The sequence below is a fragment of the Chrysochloris asiatica genome, unplaced genomic scaffold, assembly GCF_000296735.1.
Source record: "Chrysochloris asiatica unplaced genomic scaffold, ChrAsi1.0 scaffold00086, whole genome shotgun sequence".
NCBI classification, from domain to species: Eukaryota; Metazoa; Chordata; class Mammalia; order Afrosoricida; family Chrysochloridae; genus Chrysochloris; species Chrysochloris asiatica.
This window is the reverse complement of record NW_006408604.1, coordinates 2,060,289-2,080,311: the sequence shown is the minus strand read 5'-3', so window position 1 is coordinate 2,080,311 and position 20,023 is coordinate 2,060,289. Positions and strand designations below refer to the sequence as shown.

Genomic DNA, 20,023 nt, shown 5'->3' with positions numbered 1-20,023 from the left:
GCTCCAGAAGAAAAAGATGAAGATTTCTGCTCCAGTAAAGATTCACAGTCTTAGAAACCTTATACAGGTTCTCGCTGAGTGGATATTAATAAAGTATTTCAAATTTACAAAGTATTTGCTTTAAATACATTTTATGTTAATGTTTTAATTGTTACACTAATAATGTAGTTGTGTATTATTATTTTTTATTTGTTTTCTGATTATAAAAGTGATATGTGTTTAATTTAGAAATTTTGAAAAATACAAAAGGGAAAGTGACCATGACTACTTACAGGTGACTATTGTTAACATTGTTGTTAGTCAGTTTTTTATTGAGGCAAACGTTAAGGTGACTTAGGTAAATCACACTTACTCTTTCAAAGCCATAACTTTGCTAATATGTAATTTGTGGAAAGATTGAACTGAGGTCCTTCAAAGTCTCAAAATGTTGTGATCATGTGAAGAAGCTGATCAGCAGTGAAGTGAGCTCTAAAGCAGGTGTTCCAGCCATACTGCTAATGAACTTTATGAATGTGAGGCTGTAAATGATCTCATTATGTTGCACTTCAGTGAGCCCTGGTGGCACAGTGGTCAAAGCATCCCTCTGCTGGCCAAATGGTAGGCATTTCAAGCCCAGCAGCTAGTCAGAAAGATGTGGCAGTCTTCTTCTATAAAAATTATAGTCATAAAACCCTATGAGGCAGTTCTATTCTATCCAATAGTGTTGCTATGAGTCCGAATCCACTCTGACAACAATGGGTTTGGTTTTGGTTTTGTTTGCTACACTTCATTTACCTTCTTTATTTTCTTCGCATGATGCTATATGTATGCTCTGTTAAGTACAAGAGGGCTTCACGAAGTTGATAGGAAAATGGAATTAAAAGATAGTGAAAGTTTTCCATTTATTTGATGAAGTACCCTCATATTATTAGATGGGGGGTGGGGTGGGGAGGCTGCATTAAAGTGAATTAGTTAGAGTGATAGAAACATTAGTCCAGCAAACTCCAAAAGCAAACCCACTGTCATCAAGTGGATTCCAACTTGGAATGGAACTGCTCCATAGGGTTTCCGAAGCTATGAATGAACCTTTACAGGACCAGACAGACAGGCTCTTCTTTCCCTGGACAGTTTGAACGTGCAGACCTTGTAGTTAACAGCCCAGTGTTAACCCACTACCTCACCAGGGCCCCTTCAGTACAACAAAGAGAGAAATTTCCAGTTATTAACGTCATCTGTTAATCTATAGAACATGATCTCTAAATTAAACCTAAATTTGTCTGTAATATTACTGGCTGACTTATTTGGTAAACTAATGAATGGCTACTATATTTTTCTTGGCTATTTTGATACAATTAATTTGCCTTCTGAATTTAAAAACCTCAGGAACTGAATGTGTCCAAAGAAAACAGTGCTCTGTGAAGATGTTTTATAGAGCTTTCTACTGTTTTACTGTCTAGGTTCCCACTTTCCTGTTGGAGTAGTCCCTCCTAGAACAAAATCACCAACACCTGAATCTTCAACAATAGCCTCGTATGTAACCTTAAGGAAAACTAAGAAGATGATGGATTCAAGAACGGTATTAACTAGAAATTAATTCCTAGAAAAATTCTCACACCTTCTTATATCATTCTTACATGCATTCTAATTTTTTAGTTTTATTAGAATTTTATTACATACTCCAAGAAACACTTAATAATCGTATTTTTTAAGAATACGATTTCGTAAGTAACATCTCAGAGTACAGATTTAATCAATAGTTAATCTCACCTTCCTTTGACCAGTTGGATGTGGAATGTGTTTCCTTACAGTTGTACTGTATCCTTCACAAATTTTTCCTTGACTTCTCTAAACCTATCTTTGATGGAGAAATAGGCATGTCCAATAGCCCCACAAAAGTTTGCTTTTTTTTTGTAAAAGTGCATGTTCTAATAATAAAGGAGCATCATTATAGATTCTACATATTAAGCAAGTTTTCGTTTTCCCCATTCCTTTGAGTTTCTTCTTGATCTTAAGAAGTTTATTTGGTACAGTAGAAAACAGTCCCAGACCTTTAGCTCACATTTTTAGGAAGAAAGTGAGAAATAATAGTTTATTTTAAATGACTTAATATTTTTAAGTCCTTCAGTTTATATAAAATTAGCTAGAATCATTAGGATTCCAGATATAAGGAAGATTGTTGTGTTTATTGTCAAGTGCCGTTGGGTCAGTCCCAACTCATAGCAACCCTGTATAGGGTTTCTGAGGAGCAGTTAGTGGATTTGAACCATTGACCTTGTGGTTCCCAGTCCAGTGCTTATCCTCCAGTGCCACACCAAGGAATCCATTAAGTAAGATAGGTAGGGTAATAGATAAATAGATGTATTAAGTTTTCAAACATGACAAGGAAATTTACAAGGCACAACCATCTTATCATTGTTTTATTGGTCACAAAATACCTTGGAGTGTTTCTTATTTTTGTTCTTTTCACTGTTAATGTGTGATTTAAAGCATTACATTTTCATTAAAATAAGATAAAATATTTAGTAGATGTGCTTCCTTCTTTTTTCCAGTTTGAGATTCAAACAGTAACAGCCAATCATAGAAATTGCCCTCCTGCTTAGCAATATGAAGTAAACTATGTAACTCACTTCAGAGCTGCCATACTCTTTTCTATTTTCTTGTTGGTTTCTTGGTTTTGTTACAACGAAATATCCTTGCTAAGTGTCTGTTCTCTCTACTCCCTCTTCCTCTCCCTTTCCATCATTGACCGACGGTACATCACCCATTTCCCAGTTAAAGATAAAGTAACTATTTGCTTTTTCAGTTTTATATAAATGACATTCAGAATTTCTACTTTGGATTTCTAAAACAAAATAAAGTATTTTAGAGCATGTATTTATTTCCACCTTACTTTTAATTCATCACTTACATATTCATGTTTATTTTTCATTTGAAGGAACGCCCGAGAAGCGCAGTGGAACAGCTCTGTTTGGCTGAAAGTACTAGACCTAGGATGACTGTAGAAGAACAAATGGAAAGAATCAGGAGACATCAACAAGCCTGCCTAAGGGAAAAGAAAAAAGGATTCAATGTTATCGGTGCTTTAGACCATTCACCCTTACAAAGTCCTTCAAATTTAAGGGATAATCCATTCAGGATTGCCCAGGTATGTCAGTTGCTTATGATCATCCTTGTGTAAATCTACTATCACTTGAACCTTAGAATCACATGATTGGTAGGTTTTTAAAGGTCTTTAGTATGGATGGTTATGTTATTTCATTCTTATAATAAGACAACTAAGTGAAATGGAAATAGACTGGTGGCTCTGTAGGATAAGCACAGGACTTTGAACCACAAGATCAACAATTCAAGCCCACCAGCCATTCTGTGGGAGAAAGATGAGAGCTTCTGCTCCCACAAAGATTCACAAAGCCTTTGAAACCCTATACAGGGTCGCTGTAGTCGGAACCAACTCAATGGTCCTTAGCAACAGCATAATAAGACAGCTTAGTAAAATGAAAATAACCCTGGGTTCAAGACACAAGAGCTGAATTCGTTGTTAGATGCCGTTGTACCAGTTGTGGGCTGAGTCTCCTTGACTGTGCATCAGTGCGCCCTTTCTGCTCCTAAGTAAATAAAAGTGTTATCATCAAATATAAAATGACACACAAGTTACTAGGATAGCCCCAAGATCCCTTCCCAATAAAATGTGTATTGCTCTGTGTCCTAATTTTACATGACCTAAATTGCAGCAGAAGATATTGTTTGTCTTTTGAGTACTTTTCCCAAGAGAACCAAAGTTACTACCCATCACGGCTCAATTTCAGCCTTGTCAGGTGACTCATTCTGTTTCATATTATTTGTTTGTTGCCCGTCTTCTTAAATACAGAGATAGCAGGCTGGTGAACCTTTTCAGTAGCTTCCAGGTCTTCTACACCTCTTCGTAGACTGTTGTCTCCACTATTAGTATCTGAGAATTTGTAATGACATAAACTGAATACATCAGCTGAAAATCCTTTACATTTCTTCATAGAAAGCCCCATCTCATCTAATCAAGAGCAGGCATTGCTAATGAAAATTCAACACTGCAACAGTTGAATGACTGCACATTCTACAGATTACAAAATGGATGATTAAAAACGAAGAAGTAGGAAAATATATGGAGTACTGCTCTGTATACTTACACAGAAACCAAACCCATTGTTGACGAGTTGATTCTGACTCATAGCAACCATACAGGAGAGAGTAGTTCTATCCCATAGGATTTCCAAAGCCAGTGTAGTGCTGTAGAATAAAGCTCTGGAACACAAGGTCAGTTTGAACCTCAAGGTCGGCGTTTCAAATTCACCAGCTGCTCCTTAGAAACCCTACAAAGGGTTGCTCTGAATCAGACCTGACTTAATGGCACTTAACAGCAACACCAATGTTTGCAAAAGCAGACTGCTATATCTTTTCACTACAGAAGGGCTGGTGGTTTCAAACTGGTAACCTTTCAGTTAACAGCCAAATGCTTAACGACTCACCACCGGAGCGCCTATATATCCATTTACACATATATTATTTACCTCTGGATTTCTACAAGTTACACTCAGTAATAGATAATCAGTTACTTGTTGTTGTTGTTTAGTTTTCTTTTTTTTTAATTGACATGCACTATGTGTAAGATATATGTGTGTGCACAGTATCGTTCTAAAAATGTTATATATCTTTTGGGCAGAATCGAAAGAGGGATGACTTGTTGTCAAGTAACATTAAGGAATCTGACACTGACACTAGAGAAAATGATACAAAGCCAAACCATGAAACTTCTGTAGCAGATATTATCCAACTAAAAGAAGCTGAGCTTCAGCATGCAGACTTCAGCAAAGAGGTAGAGAGATTATTTATTACAGACATTCCTAAAGGGGTAGATTTTTGAAGAGCAGGTAAAGTTGTAAGGTTGAAAATGAAATAACTGTGAATTACATTCAATCACAGACTCTATAGAATACTAAATAAAATGATAGTTTCATTTCATTTGATTCATGTGGTCAGCCACATCAAAAATCAGTTACTTGAAAATTTAAAACATGATCGCTCAAGTCTGAAATAAATTACTGTTAACCCAATTTGTTAGATGCCATCTAGTTGATTTCAACTCATCCCACAACAAAACAAAAATCTGCATAATCCTGCACCATCCTCACAATTGCCATGTTTGAACCCATTGTTGTTGTCACTGTGTCAGTCCATCTAATGGGGGGGGGGGGGCTCCTACCTCTTTTTCATTGAACCTCCACTTTGCTAAGCACGATGTCCTTCTTCAGGGACTGATCCCTCCCAATTAGATAATCGTATATTCCAAAGCTGTCAGCTCTTAGCAATGTGCATTATCCCTTGGAACAAATAACATATGCAATCTTGCAAAGCAGAATATTGGTTATTTTTAGTATACAAGGGGCTTCCAGAAGCTCATGAGAAAACTCCATTATCTTTTTACTCCATTTTTCCATGAACTTTTTAAAGCCCCATTGTATTTGATGAATCTGAGTTTATTATCAGTAAATGTTTAGAAATGGTGTCTTTTCAATTAAAAAAAATAAAAGAGTCCTGTGGGTGGAACAGTTAAAGCACTCAGCTGCTAACGGAAATGTTGGTGGTTCAGGCTCACTTGATGGCTTCCTGGGGAAAGAGACCTGGCCATTGGCTCCTGTGAAGATGACAGGCTAGAAAATGGGATGGGGCAGTTCTACTCTGTCAGCTGGGTTACCTGAAGTCAGAATCAGCCTAACAACGACAACATTTTTAAATAAACTTTTTCATTTCGAATCGTTTTAGATTTACTAGTAACTACTAACTGTGGTAGTAATGTTTTGGAAAATAAGTATTTTCTTCCTTCATCTTCCTTAGGTTAGAAAAACTGAACATGTTCCTTATGAAACACTTTTCAAACCTGAGCCAAATGGAGTAAATTCTGAGGACGCAACGGATAAAGAAAGAAACCAGGAAAAAATGCCTGAGAGTGTTTCATACAGGTAATTGGGGGTGGAGAGGGGGGAAGAATTCATTCATAAAATTGTGCAGTGAGAAATTGTGAATTTTAGAGTCAGAAACTCTTGGATTCCTGTCTCAGTTTATTATATACTTAGAAACCATAAGCTCTTTAAGTAAATTTTATTATAACATCTGTTCAGTGGCTTACAAGATTGGATTTGATTGGTATTTAACAAAATCCAAAGAAAAATATCTGAGCTCAAAGTATCCAACAGCAACAAAAAAATAATTTGTTAACCACTTTGAAGGATGCTCATTGTTATTGCTAAATGCTGTTGAGTCAGTTCCCTCTCACAGTGACCCTGTATATAGTTTTCTAAGAGCAGCTGGTGGGCTTGAACTATCAACCTTGTGGTTAGCAGTCCAGTGCTTATCCTACAGTGCCACACCAGGAGTCCTTGGAATGATGCAAAGAAGTCCATTTCTTCTGAGAAATGGTGCATAAAAGGAAGAATCAAGCATTTTTCTTGACTCTCCCGAACAAACTATAACCAAATAGTTCATGAAGAATGTCATTATCCCTGCTTTGCTAACCTTAATGACAATAGTATATCTGGGCAGTATTCCCCAGTGACTGCTAAAGCTATTAGCTGAAACCTGTTAAGACAGGAAATAACAAATGCTGGCAAGATTGTGGGGAGATTGGAACTCTCACACATTGCAAGTAGGATTGTAAAATAGTACGACCACTATTGAAAATGGTGTGGTGCTTTCTCAGAAAGCTAGACCTGCCTTGTGATCCAGCATTCCCATTACTAGAATATATATTCAAGCAATATTAAAGCAGTAGCATGAGTAGACATGTTGTTACGTGCTCTCCAGTCAGTTTTGACTTATACCAACGCTGTATAGGGTTTCCAAGGAGCAGCTGGTGAGTTTGAACAACTGACCTTGCAGTCTAGTGGATTCGCCTACACCAGGACTCCTAATAGACATACACATACATTCATTGCAACATAATTCACAATAGGAAAAATATAGAAACAACCTAAATATCCAGCAGCAACTAAGTAGGTTAGTAAATTGTGGTACATACAAATACAAATCTACTCTAAGGATAATGAGGCGTCCAGGAGACATCTTATAACAGGTAATTCTGGAGGACACTACACTGAGTGGAATGGGTCAATCACAAAAGGACAAATACAAGGATGCTTCAGTTTGTGGAAAAATGAATGAAAAGAATGGAATTTTTCCAAGTATTTTTTAAGCCACTTCTTATTGTATGGTCCCACTATTATAAAATGTCAAGAATAAATGTGCACACAGAAAACAACATTCTTCAATGGTTACTAGGGAGCAGTACCACTTTGACTATCATGTACTATTACTTTCTATATAGATTTTGTTGTTAAGTGCTGTTGAGTTGATTCCAACTCATCACGACCTGGTATAGGGTTTTCAGGGAGCGGCTGGTGGGTTTGAACTGCTGACCTTGCAGTTAATCTGATGCTTATTCTACAGCACCACAATAGGACTAGATAGTAGACACTTGTTATTTTTGGTTAATGAGAAAGGCATACTAAATATGGGTGAAATATATACAATGTAACCAAGGTAATAAAAGATACTAAGAAGTACACAAGAAAAAGGAACCGTTTTGTTAAATGATATAACACATACAATTCTGCAACAACAGTAATAACAGCCCTAAAAATATTCATGTGTTTACATGGGTAGATTTGATCTGTGTATGGGAAGGCAAATCCAAGTACATGCACATATATATATATGAAGGGACTACAAAAAGTTTATGCAAAAATTCCATTATCTTTTCATTCCATTATTTTTCATGAACTTTTTCAAACCTCCTTGTTAGGTATACCTATAAGCATATACATGTTTGAGTATCCCATATATATATAGCCACATATTTTATGGAGCTCACAACTGGCATAGTTACAGTGACTTCCTAGACATAACCATATAACTCATGGGATTGGTTTACTGTGTTAAAAAGATTGGGACAGTTGTATTATGGGAAAACTCAATCAACTGATATGTCATAGTTTATAACGTTAATGCTCTACATCCTAATTTGGTGGTAGTATCTGGGTTGTAAAAGCTTGCGAGTGGCCATTTGATACAACCATTGTTCTCTACTCATCTGCAACAAAAGAGAATGAAGGAAACCAAAGACTTACAGAAAAAATTAGTATACAGGACAAATAGTTCCCACTTGCCATGTGCTTTTCTAACTTGAGAACAGAAGAACTAGATGGTGTCCAGCCACCACTACTGATTATTCTGTTCAAGAACACAATAGGCTGTACTGGATAAAATGGGAGAAAAATATAGGAATTTTTTTTTTTTTATTCCTTAAAAAAGGGCCAGACTTACTGAAACTATATAGAGACTATCATCCTAAGATATCCTTTGAACTTAGAGCTGAAGCTTCTCTTGGAGGTCACCTTTCAGCCAAATAATAGATTCGCTTATAAAACCATATCACCCTTAAACAATCAACTACATGAAGCAAACAGTAAGCATTTACTTAGAAGCAAAGATAAGAAGACAAGGAAGGAAAGGAAACCTAGATCCATGGAAATAGCACAAACACAATGGAAAACAGTAAGAATGCTGACACATTGTGAAAGTTATAACCAGTGTCATGGACAATTTGTATAAAATAGTTAAATCAATACCCAACTTTCTGTGTAAACTTTCACTTAAACACTGTAAAACTGTATAAACCAGATTTTTTCACAAATAAATGGCAAAGAAATAAAAAAGATCAGGGGGAATGATTTGTATTAAAGTGGATTTTAGGAGAATCATTCAGCTAATGCAACGTATGGGCCTTGTTTGGATACTGAGTCAAACAACTGTAAAATGATATGAGACAGCTGGGAAATTTTGAGAACTGACTGGATACTTGGTCACTGTAAGTTATTAAAGATATGTATTAAAATACTTGTAAATTAAATGATACCATGTCTGGGATTTGCTTTAAAATACTTTGGATAGTGGTGAGCTTGGGGAGTTAGAAGCAGGAAGAATGAATATGTTTAAATGAAACAAGATCAGCAAGGTTTGCATAATTATTGAAGCTGGGCATATAGGTTTCATATATTACTTTTGAAATGTATATAGGAAAGGGAAAAGAAGTAAAAAGATTAATATCAAGCAAAATGTTAATAGCATCACAAGGTCAGCAGTTCAAACCCACCAGCTGCTCCTTGGAAACCCTATACAGGGTCGCTATGAGTTAGAACTGACTTGATGGCACTTAACAAAATGTTGAGCTATGCTCATTTTAACATTCTTTTTATATGGTTGAAATATTTATAATAAAATATTGGAAGAAAAAAGTTAATTGCATTCTATAATAATAACTTTTTTAAAATATCAATCTTAGAAGTGAGTGAACCTTGAGAACATTATGCTAAACAAAGGAACTTGGACATAAAGAGCAAATACTATATGATCAGTCTTATATGAAGTATCTAAAATAGACAAATGCATATAGACTAAAGTTTACTAGTGGCTACCAAGGCAGATAAGAGTGGTAAATGGTACAAAGTTATTCAAAGGTTCTTGTAGAAGTGATTAAAAAAAGACTTTTGGAAGTAGATAGTAGTGACATGATGGACGTATGAATGTCATTGTTGACTACACTGAAAAATGGTTAAAATAGCTGAGTCCCTATTAAGGGTGGTAAAAGTTTTTAGAAACAGTTACTGGTAGTGGTTGTACAACATGGTGAACATAAGTTATGTTGTTGAAATGGACATGTAAAAATGGTTGAAATGTCAAATGTTTTCTATTTTACCACAATTTTTTAAAAAATGTATTTCAGTGGTCCCCAAGATGTAACATGGATCACAAATCATAAACCAGAAGACCTCCCTGAAGAAAATACAAAGGACAGTATTCATGAACAGGAAGAATCGGTTATTTCTTATGAACTAACTTCTGAGGCATCTAGAGGAAATCAAACGATGGCGGGTAGGTAATACACATTGTATGATTTGTCCTCTAGTGTTCCCGCTGTACTTCTGAATTTGATTTCCATGTGGACAGTTTAGCAAGGAATCCACTTCTGTACCTTGACTGCAGATTGATCCACCTTTGCCTTCCCACATTCACCTTCCAGGGGGACTTGCTTGGAAAACCAGAGAGAGCAACAGCAGCTTTCAAATCACCATCCTACCCATTCTTCTCTCTTTTAAAAAAAAAAATCTAAACACATACTACACATTTTTCTAATAAGAAGATCGTTTATTACTTAAAAGTTTTACTCTATCCTTAAAGAGTATTCACAAATTTGCTGCTTTGGAAACTGGAAGGTTTAATATCTAAAGTAACAGAATGGAAGTGTTTACACTAACCCCCACCCAAGAAAAAAAAAAAAAAGACCCTCTGCTGTGGAGCCAATTCCAATTCACAGCACCCATATAGGAGGAGCCCTGGTGGCACAGTGCTTACAGCACTTGGCTGCCAAACAGAAGGTTGGTAGTTCAAACTATAGTCATTCTATACTGTTGTTCGTCCATATTTTATTGGAATCTTCCTAAATCTTTTTGCCTCAAATATTTTTTTTTTCTTTATAATTTTCTTGGAAGGTTTCATACCACATCCCAACTTTACTTCTTCTAATCTATAAGCAAAACACCATTCCTAGTGATTCTGCCCACCCCATCCTTCCTACAGAAGGACAAATACATGCTATTTAGTGACTTAGGGCTTCCATATTCTTAAGAGCTTGGAGGTTCTAGGCAGAGGCTTTACTGTATCTTGTACATATAAAACATGAACATTTATTATCTGTCTCATTTCTGTGTGACAAATCTTAAACACTATCTTTTCTTTTGCCTCTAGCACTTACAAGGCAGCATACGCAGAAGTTTTAAAAAACATTGTTAGATAGAGCAAGTATAGCTAGAACACGTCTGCAAAGGTGTCTATCAAGGCAGAGTGGTAGTTTTAAACCCGTAACACTTAGCTCCTTTATAATACTTAGCAGGAGTCGCTAGGTAGTATAACACACTTGGCTGTTAACCAAAAGGTTAGAGATTTGAATCCTCCCAGAAGCACCTTAAAAGAAAGGGCCGGCAATCTACTTTGGAAAAACCAACTGTGAAAACCCTGTGAGAACAATTCTCCACTCACCTTGAGTCAGAAACTCCACGGCAACTGTTTTATTTTTGTTGACTTGTTGTTTTTAATATTTACCTACATGGAACTAGAAAAGCTTTTAAAAGTTAAGACAAAATGGTGTCTAACAGGCCAGATTCACTAATAGACACCTAACCAATTGCCCAATTAGAAAGTATCACCAGAACTCAAATAACAAGTATCAATTCCTTCCCCAAACATGTTCTCGCATATCCTTCTCCAAATGTGTGTTAACAATTTTTATCGTCTCACATTTTCTTCGTGTATTTTAGTGAAAAGTCTGCCCCAGTCTCCTCAGCCCTCAACATCAGCAGGTCCGTCTACACAGCCACAGCTCACAGAAGGATCACATTTCATGTGTGTGTAGTCTCAGCACAAGTACGTCCTTACCCTTTGCATTGTGCGTTATTGTTACAGTGTCTCACTTGAATTTTATTCCTTTGTTGGCTTAGTGGATAAATGGTGGGATTAATTCTAGGCTGTACATTAGGGATAGTTGACAAAGCAAGCAGGCCGTGTGTTTGAATATTGAGCAGTAGCTCAGGTTTCCACCACTGGCCCTTTTATATGATAGCATTTTCTGTCTCTTATTTCATCATCTGTAAAAACAGCAAAACTTGAGAGTATGTTGTGAGTCAAGACAAACCTCACAATGTTTTGCAGCTGTGCTCCCACTTAATGTTCCTGTCCATAGTCTGATATGAGAATTCTGTTTAAGTCATTATATGTTGAGCATGAAGTATTTTTTACAGTTAGCCTGGCATGTCAACCTCATTGGGAGTTTGTTAATTCCACTAAAGGATAAAGAAATCTGATACAGTCAGTCACCTTAATGGAAAACTAAAATCTTTAATACCCTATCAGAAATTGTTTCTAACGTTTTAAGTCAGGGAGACAGCTACTGAAAAAGCAATCTTAAGAAGCATAGGTGAGAGGGGCAAGAAGGGAGAGAGGGGAAACATTCTTGAACAACGTTCTTTAGACCACTGTTGTAGGACTGAGAATAATTTCCTCAGGTCTACTTTTTAAATGTTTATGTAATTGGTAATTTTTTCCCTTTCAGTTTTGCAATTGTAAATGCTTTTGTTTCTCACTTTTAGTAAAGTTGTGAGGTAATTTTATATCCCTTTCTGTAATTTTTTTTTTCTCAAAGTACCTACTGTATCTAGTAACATTTGGTGCTTTTCTAGTGACATTTGGTGCTTTAGGATAGCCAGTGATTTTGGTTAAATAATTAAAAAGCCATGTAAACATAGAGACATTATGAGCATTATTACTAACAACGTGTTTGATTTTTAAATTCTCAAAATAAGTGAGTGCTCCTAGTATGTTGACTAAGTTTATAGTCGAGTACTTTGTGGTGCTGTTGGATAAGCACTGGACTGTGACTCAAAAGGTCGGCAGTTCAAACCCACCAGCTTCTCCTCGGAAACCCTATACAGGGTCACTATGAGATTGAACTAACTCGATGGCACTTAACAACGGCAACATTCCTTTTCTAGAATCTACTTCCCTTTATACCTTTTTGTAACAACTATAACCACTGTCGGTTTTTTCCCCTTTATATCAAAAAAGATTTATGTTTAACATACTTGTAATATCTTTCCATAACCTTTAATTTGAGAGTCTAGCCGAGGCTTTTCTGTTGTCATGTGGTATCTGTGCACAATTGAAGTTCTTGCTAGAATTAAAAACAACCCATTTATTATGGTCTTACCCATGTCTGGCTTCTGTCACTCATACATTTAAACTTTTAATACTTTCAGAACTGACAGTTGCCACTGGTGACAGAACAGCAGCAGGCACAGAATAATAAACATGATGCTCATTTGAATCCTCCTGTGCAAAGAGTTGATAGATTGCTTCTGTCTAAATTTTAGTGGAGGAATGTACCAGGAGGCTTCCAAAAGCCCGTGGAAAAATTCCCTTATCTTTTCATTCCATTTTTCCACAAACTTTTTCTAAGCCCCTTTGTACATTAAGATCCACTCTCTTTATTTGGGGGTTCAATAAACAGGTTACAATTCATTGTGCACAGATAATTCTGATAAATAATTTTTAAAGTTTAAGACTCAGGTTTCCAGGTTCTAAAGGTATTTGGTTGGATTTTTTGTTGTTTTAAATACTTTTACTCCAAGAGCCATTGCACACTGAAATGATGGTACACATTGCTGATACTTTCTAATCTCGCAGCATGCTGCCACTACAAACAATTAGTGGCACTCAACCTTATATTATTTTATAACTTCCATTGGGCATATGCGATCTTTCTCAGCAGGGCTTAGGAAAACTGTACAAATGGCACTGTTGTGTAGTCAGCTCAGTACAACATTGCCTATTTCAGAGAAATTATGCAAATCTGGGCTCCTTTTGTTGATCTTTGGGATTCCACCACAAATTTGGCTATGACTCGGATTCTGAAGTTGCTATTTAATTGCATTATGTTTCTTTGCTTTGTAAATTAAGCTTATGGAAATGAAGAAATGTCCTTTAATTGTATTATGCTCAAGGATTTTCATGGCCATGCTTGACAGTTCTATTGTTATAGAATGTCATGGAAAATGGTCATTCATTAACTTTGCAGGTGTCAAAGTAATTTCTCCTCTTATTTTTCAGCTATACTGACCTCTGTTGAAACCATTCAAAGCTAAGGACATGGACCTTTGGCAATGTGAGAAGATATTGTACAGTATATTTTAAATCTATGAAATTCATAGTTCTGATGCTTTTGGCCACAGAGCATCATTTTATCACTTTTGGAAAATGTTTATTCCAAAACAGCTTTAATGGTCCATATGTACACTCCGTAATGTCAAGGTTATTATTCTATAATACACCAGCTTGCTGCTATGATTTCAGAGCACATAAGTAAAGGTGCTTTTAATGTGCAGTCTACAGCCAGAGCTTAACTTAGTTGCTGATTTCTAGATTTTGAAGTTTCTTAAGTCTAGGTGAATTGATATTTCTTTTTACTTTTCAGTACATAAATTTAGTTGTTATTTCCAATGAAACATGTTTCTTTTTTTTTTTTTTCTTTTCCTTGTTTTCTTTTTTCTTTCTCCCCATTTTGGCTACTGCAGTGCTTTGTTTCCCACTTGATTTGTAAAAATTTTATATATATATTTAAAATGTGCCATTTTATTATTGCTAAGTGAAGTATGTCCCACTTTCTGCTATAATCATTTCTTAGTCAGATTGCAACGTCAGCAGTTACTGCCACACTCCTGTCAGTTTAAACACAAATGTTACGCTTAGTTTTTCTTAAATAAATAAACAGAACAATTAAAAGTGTAGGTATTTTGAAGTACTGGGCTTATACTTCATTGAGATAGATGTGTACAGCAATAGGCAGGTTTCCAAATCCAGTACTTAGTTTGTGTACAAATGTAATTATGTTCATTGTGTATATATTATACAATGAGCACATGTAATGTAAGTATTAAAGGCTACTTACTATCGTTTAAATGCAAATGTTCATATCTCATTTCTTTTTTATCATGTTAAAATAAATGTTGATGTTCTTAAATCACTTGTGTTCAAATTTTTGTTCTCCTTCTAAAATGGAAAATCTGACACTCTTAAGAGGTTTCTAGAAGCAAAAGTAGGCTGTTAATAATCCTAGCCAACATCACTTAAGGGCCTTGTCCCAACCTACCCATGTTGTCAAAGTTGAGGAAATTAAAGCACAGAGAGATCAATTGACTTGGCCACAATCATATCGTATTTTATGATAGAATTTTGATTATTATAAAAGTTTTTCTGACTTTTGTCCTCTTGGCCATCAACTCATCACCACTGGACAGATTTAGTTTTTGAAGTCTTTTTTACATGCTGCACATATTTCTGTTTCTACATTTTAGAAAATATCTTCAAGTATCTGCAGTCTTGCTCTACCTGGGGGAGTGGCCTTTGAGAGGAGGAAGAAGGACTGAGAAGGTCATTTCAGTGACATGGGTAGCTAGAAACCGTTTCTTAAGTAGGACCATCAGAGATCATTTTCTTGTATAATACATTCTTTGCAGATGTTCACGCTCTTCAGAATCAATTACATTTTCCTCCCTTTTTAACCTTTTATTCATGCTATATATTGTTCCCAGAGTGCAAGGAAATTTGATCCCTCTATAAAATGGTTGAAACTTAAATTGGCACTGGTCAGTATTTATTTTTTTCCTTTGTTATGTGAAAGGATTTAGATGTATTTTTAAATGCCAGTCATAAAAATGCATCTGCTCCAAACAGAAATACACAAAATGAAATGCAATTAGAGTTTTTATTGTAGGAAGTAATCTAAGAGGCTGTTAAAATGGAAGGAGATTGTTTAGCTCTCTGTACCCATGTAAACATGGGTTTGCAATTTTACTGTTGTCTAAAGATGTCACATAAAAGCTTTCTTAAGTAAAATAATAATTTCTTTATTTCCCTTTAGTCATGATGTGATTATTGTTGGAAATCTTTTATCAGTGTATTGGGGGTAGACTTTCTGTTACTATTTCTGTGAGTTATATGTTTTGTATTTTGTTTTGGTTTTTATAAAGCACAACATTTAAAAAAAAAAACTATTCCAAGAAGGATAGATGTTCTTACACAGGCTGGCTTCCTTCACTGAAACCCATGGAACCTCCTAGGAAGTTCAGAGACAGTAATAAGAAGAAGCTGTAAGCTGTTAACTTTTCAGAAAGCCAAGAGAAAATCATGTCTACAAATAATAAAGTCAGCACAAGTACTTGTTAACAGAGTACAGCAAAACAGGAGACACCGGTGACTCCAGGTTATGAACTACACACACTTTTCCATCATCTAGTCTCCCTGTCTTACTGGCTATGTGAGCAAAGGGCACAGGACGTATCGAGATCTACGGGACGGCAAGCTGACAAGGTCTGTCTTTAGCATAAGTGAGGATAGTGCTGTGGGAAGCCACCTCGTAGGGCCATGGAACATGCCTCAAAGGTTCTAGGTCTTAATGCCAACACCATTTCATTCACATCCCCCCAATTTAGAAAGAGTTAGCCACCATACCCCTACAGTGGTCAAGAATTAAACAGGCAATTCATGTTACCAAATTGTACATGAACAAAAATTGTTGCAATGACAAATACTTTGTTTTATATATTTTACTACAATAAAAATAAATACGGAAACCATAAATAAGCTTTATTTTCAAAATTTTTTGCTTACATACCCTCAAAAGTATTTTTTTAAACTATACACATTTTCAATTGAAGTCTATAATTTTTCATAAACTGGAATAGTTGAAGAGTGTAATTTCTGGCATACTTTAAATACTGACTTTCACAAGTAAAACTTAACAGCACCCTTTGTAAGATGTATTCAACAGAATCTAAACACTGTTTTGATACTTGATTCATACGTTTAAAAACAAACTTTAAGGCAGAAAGCTTACGCATCATGCACTTCTTTTACTCCTTGAGCGTTATTGTTAAGAGCCATTGAGTCAGTTCCAGCTCATAGCTACCCTGTATGTGGTTTCTGAGGACCAGTTGGTTAGCAAATCAGTGCTTATCCTACAGCGCCACACCAAGACCCCATGAGCTTTTAGCTCCATTTTATGTCCCCATAAGACCTTATCATAAATTAATGATAAATTAACATTTTTTAAATTATTTTTTATTTCATCCATTCCTTTGAATGCCAAAAAAAAACTGACTTGCCAAGTGATTTATTAACCATTAGGATCATTAGGTATTCTGGTGTGGCACTGTAGGTCAGCACCAGAAGGTCAGTTTGAACCACAAACCTACCAGCTGCTCTTTGGAAATCTGATACAGGCTAGCTATGAGAGTTATGAGTTGGAATTCACTAGCTGGCACCTAGCAACAACAAGAAGAATCATTTACTTGCTCACTGCCCTGGAAGCTTTTATGCTCTGAGGACAAAGCATAAAAGTTAGCTTCAGAGAAGTAAGTTGTTTTGTATGTAAATGAGAGAAGATCTGTTGAAAAAGGGGCCCCTTGATCTCAGGAATGTTCTGAAGAGATATTCCAGAAAACAGCAATAGAAGTTGATCTCGATATTGAGCCCATTAAACTCATCCTTGCCCACGGAATCTTTGGAATATTTTTAGGTACTGATTTTTAGAATGCTGCCCTAGAATATTCAGTCCTTAAAATATTTGTAAGTTTATTGATTGATGCATACTTCCATGGCTTTACCTGGAGCCCTAGTGTGGCACTGTAGGATAAGCATTGGCAGTTCAAACCCACCAGCCGCTCCTTGGAAACCCTATACAGGGTTGCTATGGGTCGGAACCAACTCAATTTGGCACTTAACGTCACTTAACAACAACATAACGCTACCCACATAAAATAAAATTAAATAAATTTTCACATGGCAAAGAAGCTTGCTATTAAACCATTTTATGATTGCATATGGAATAACTTGATTCATTTAATTAAAATTTAATTCTATAATAACTAAACAAAATTTTGGTTATACTGTACTAAAGTAACTTGGAAGGCGGCTTCTCAGAACTTTTCCTGACAAATGGATTGTATCTTTCATCCATAGGTTGAAAATAAATCTTTGAAGTACATAGTTTCTATTGTAAAAACAGAAACTTAATTTTTTAGTTTAATTTTTAAATAGATAATATATTTAAAGTCAAAATCATTTACAGTGAAAAGTAAAACAAGGTGAAAAACCGGTTAAGAGGCATAGAGGAATACAGCAGAACTATTTCTTGTACTTCAAACCTAGGACAGCACAGTATAAAATAGAATCCCAGTACCATGCCGCTGGCCTTAATGACATACAGCTAGCTGAAAAGTCCCTTAAGACCTCTATTAACTAGGTTCACAAAAAGCCCATCAAGTCTTAGATGCGTTGAGTGAGGACTCCCTCATCTCAGCTCTTCCCTAGAAAGGGACTTCGTCTTTCCCTTCAGTGTGGGAAACATATTGTTGACCATCCTAACTGGCAGGAAGAGGGGGGAGGGATCCTCCACCAACTCTGTTGCTAGGAAACCTGAGCCCCTCCCCAACACCTTTGTTCCCGCCTTGGAGCTGTATTGTGTAGTGTGGCTAGGAGCACACACTGGCACTGGATTGCTTGGGTTAGAAGTGAGCTCTGCCACTTACTAGCTCCGCATTCTTAGGCCCAGGTACTTATCCTCTCTAGGCCTAATTTTTTCCCACATCTCAAAAGTTGTTCTAATAAAGTTGTTACTATACCATAGAGCTTTAAAGATGAAATAAGCTGACCTGTGTCAAGTATTTAGAGTAATACTAGGCACATAGTAAGCACCATGTAAGTGTTGGCTATCATTACTATTATTACTAGTTACTACTAGTTAAGGGCCAACCTCATCCATCTTCTGTGGCTTCTAAATTTACTGGGTCACCAATATTTATCATTTTGTTTGAACAGTTTTCCAACTAAATCACAATTTATCATGCATCAGAATCATTTAGAGAGCTCTTAAATTCTGAGACCCATCCTTAGAACTTCTAATTCAGTCAGTGTGGAGTGGAGTGCAGACATTTGCACTCTTTAACAAGTTTCCAGGTAACTAATGTTGGTACAAGGACCACACTTACAACCACTGGCAAATAAGGAAGTTTCCTGTTTATCCAAACTTTACTTCGTTCATGTGTAGTAGTATAAAAGTTCTATTTGTAACAATGTTGACAAAGGTGTGCACAAAGTCTAGAACTACAAAAAATAATGCAAGAATTTGGAGCTGCTTTTACCGCTACAACCAAAGGAATGAAAAGTAACTAAATCCAATGGTGGTAGAATACTATGCTGTAGTTGTTAGTTATCATCGAGACGATTCCAACCCATAGCGACTCTGTGTGCAACAGAAGGAAACATGCCCGGTCCTACACCATCACCATAATCCTTACTATATTGGGCCCAATGTTAGAGCCACTGTGTCAGTTTATCTCATTGGGGAGCCTTCCTCTTTTTCACTTTCTACCACGCATGGTGTCATTGTAATAAGAAGTCCAGAGTACATGAGAAAAAGTCTTGCTCATCTTCCAGCATGACACTACATCAGTATCCGACTGCTATTCATAAGGTTTTCTGTGGCCAGATTTTTCAGACGTGTTATCACCTGGTCCTCCTTCCTTAGTCTGCAAACTCCCCTGAAGTCTGCCCACCATGGGTGATCCTGCTGATATTTGAAATGCCTATGGCATAGCTTCCAGCATCACACACAAGCCACTCCAGTATGGCAAACCTACAGACAAGTGGTGGGAGATAGCATGAAGAATGTAATGTCACTGAATTATACATGTAGAAATAGTTGAATTGGAGACTATTTGGTTGTGTATATTTTCATCACAATAAAAAGACAAGTAACGAATCTACAGAAGAAATCTGTTTTCTCAAGAGGAACCTCTTCAAGGATGGAAATCAGAAAAATAACTAATGGCAGTTCCATTTATCACTCCAGCTTCTTGATGGGGCACGATTGGTTGAACCCAGGGGGAATTCAGTAGTCACAGAAGCTCTGTGGTACAGTCTGGGGTGTGACTGGAGACTCCCGGGGATTCCCAAGACCTATCAGGCTGGTACAAGAAGCCAAAGATAATACTAAGGTGCCATGTGTGGTTTGGTTTTTTTTTTTAACTTTCAATTCTTTCGCTAGTGAACAGTGGAATTCCCCAAAGACTACATGACATGTAATATCAAAATGAATGAATTGAATGAAGAAGCAGAAATAAGAATTTAGCTGTCTTCTATTCTCGATTTGTGGAAGTTTTACTAAAGTGAATAGCAGAATCTGTATCAGTCTTGTTTTAAAGCAAAGTTCTTGTTAATAACATGTGTGTCGTTTAGGTTAACATATAGTGGGTTTATTATTAGTTTTACATAAGTAAATATTTTTGAACATTTCTCTAATTCCTACTTTAGTTAATACCAATCAAACAGATAAACCAAAATTATTTAG

The 20,023-nt window shown here is 36.2% G+C and overlaps 1 protein-coding gene across 3 annotated transcripts in view; it reads left to right on the top strand.

Moving 5' to 3' along the window:
- PLEKHA5 (pleckstrin homology domain containing, family A member 5) overlaps positions 1-11,476 on the top strand; it is a 281,368-nt gene extending 269,892 nt beyond the window's left edge. For all 3 annotated transcript variants that reach the window (XM_006866016.1, XM_006866015.1, XM_006866014.1), the window contains 6 exons: positions 1,437-1,555; positions 2,915-3,124; positions 4,676-4,828; positions 5,848-5,972; positions 9,791-9,939; positions 11,382-11,476. In XM_006866016.1, coding sequence (XP_006866078.1) covers positions 1,437-1,555; positions 2,915-3,124; positions 4,676-4,828; positions 5,848-5,972; positions 9,791-9,939; positions 11,382-11,476 — 851 coding nt within the window. The remainder of the gene's footprint in view (positions 1-1,436; positions 1,556-2,914; positions 3,125-4,675; positions 4,829-5,847; positions 5,973-9,790; positions 9,940-11,381) is intronic.
- The last annotated feature ends 8,547 nt before the right edge of the window (positions 11,477-20,023 follow it).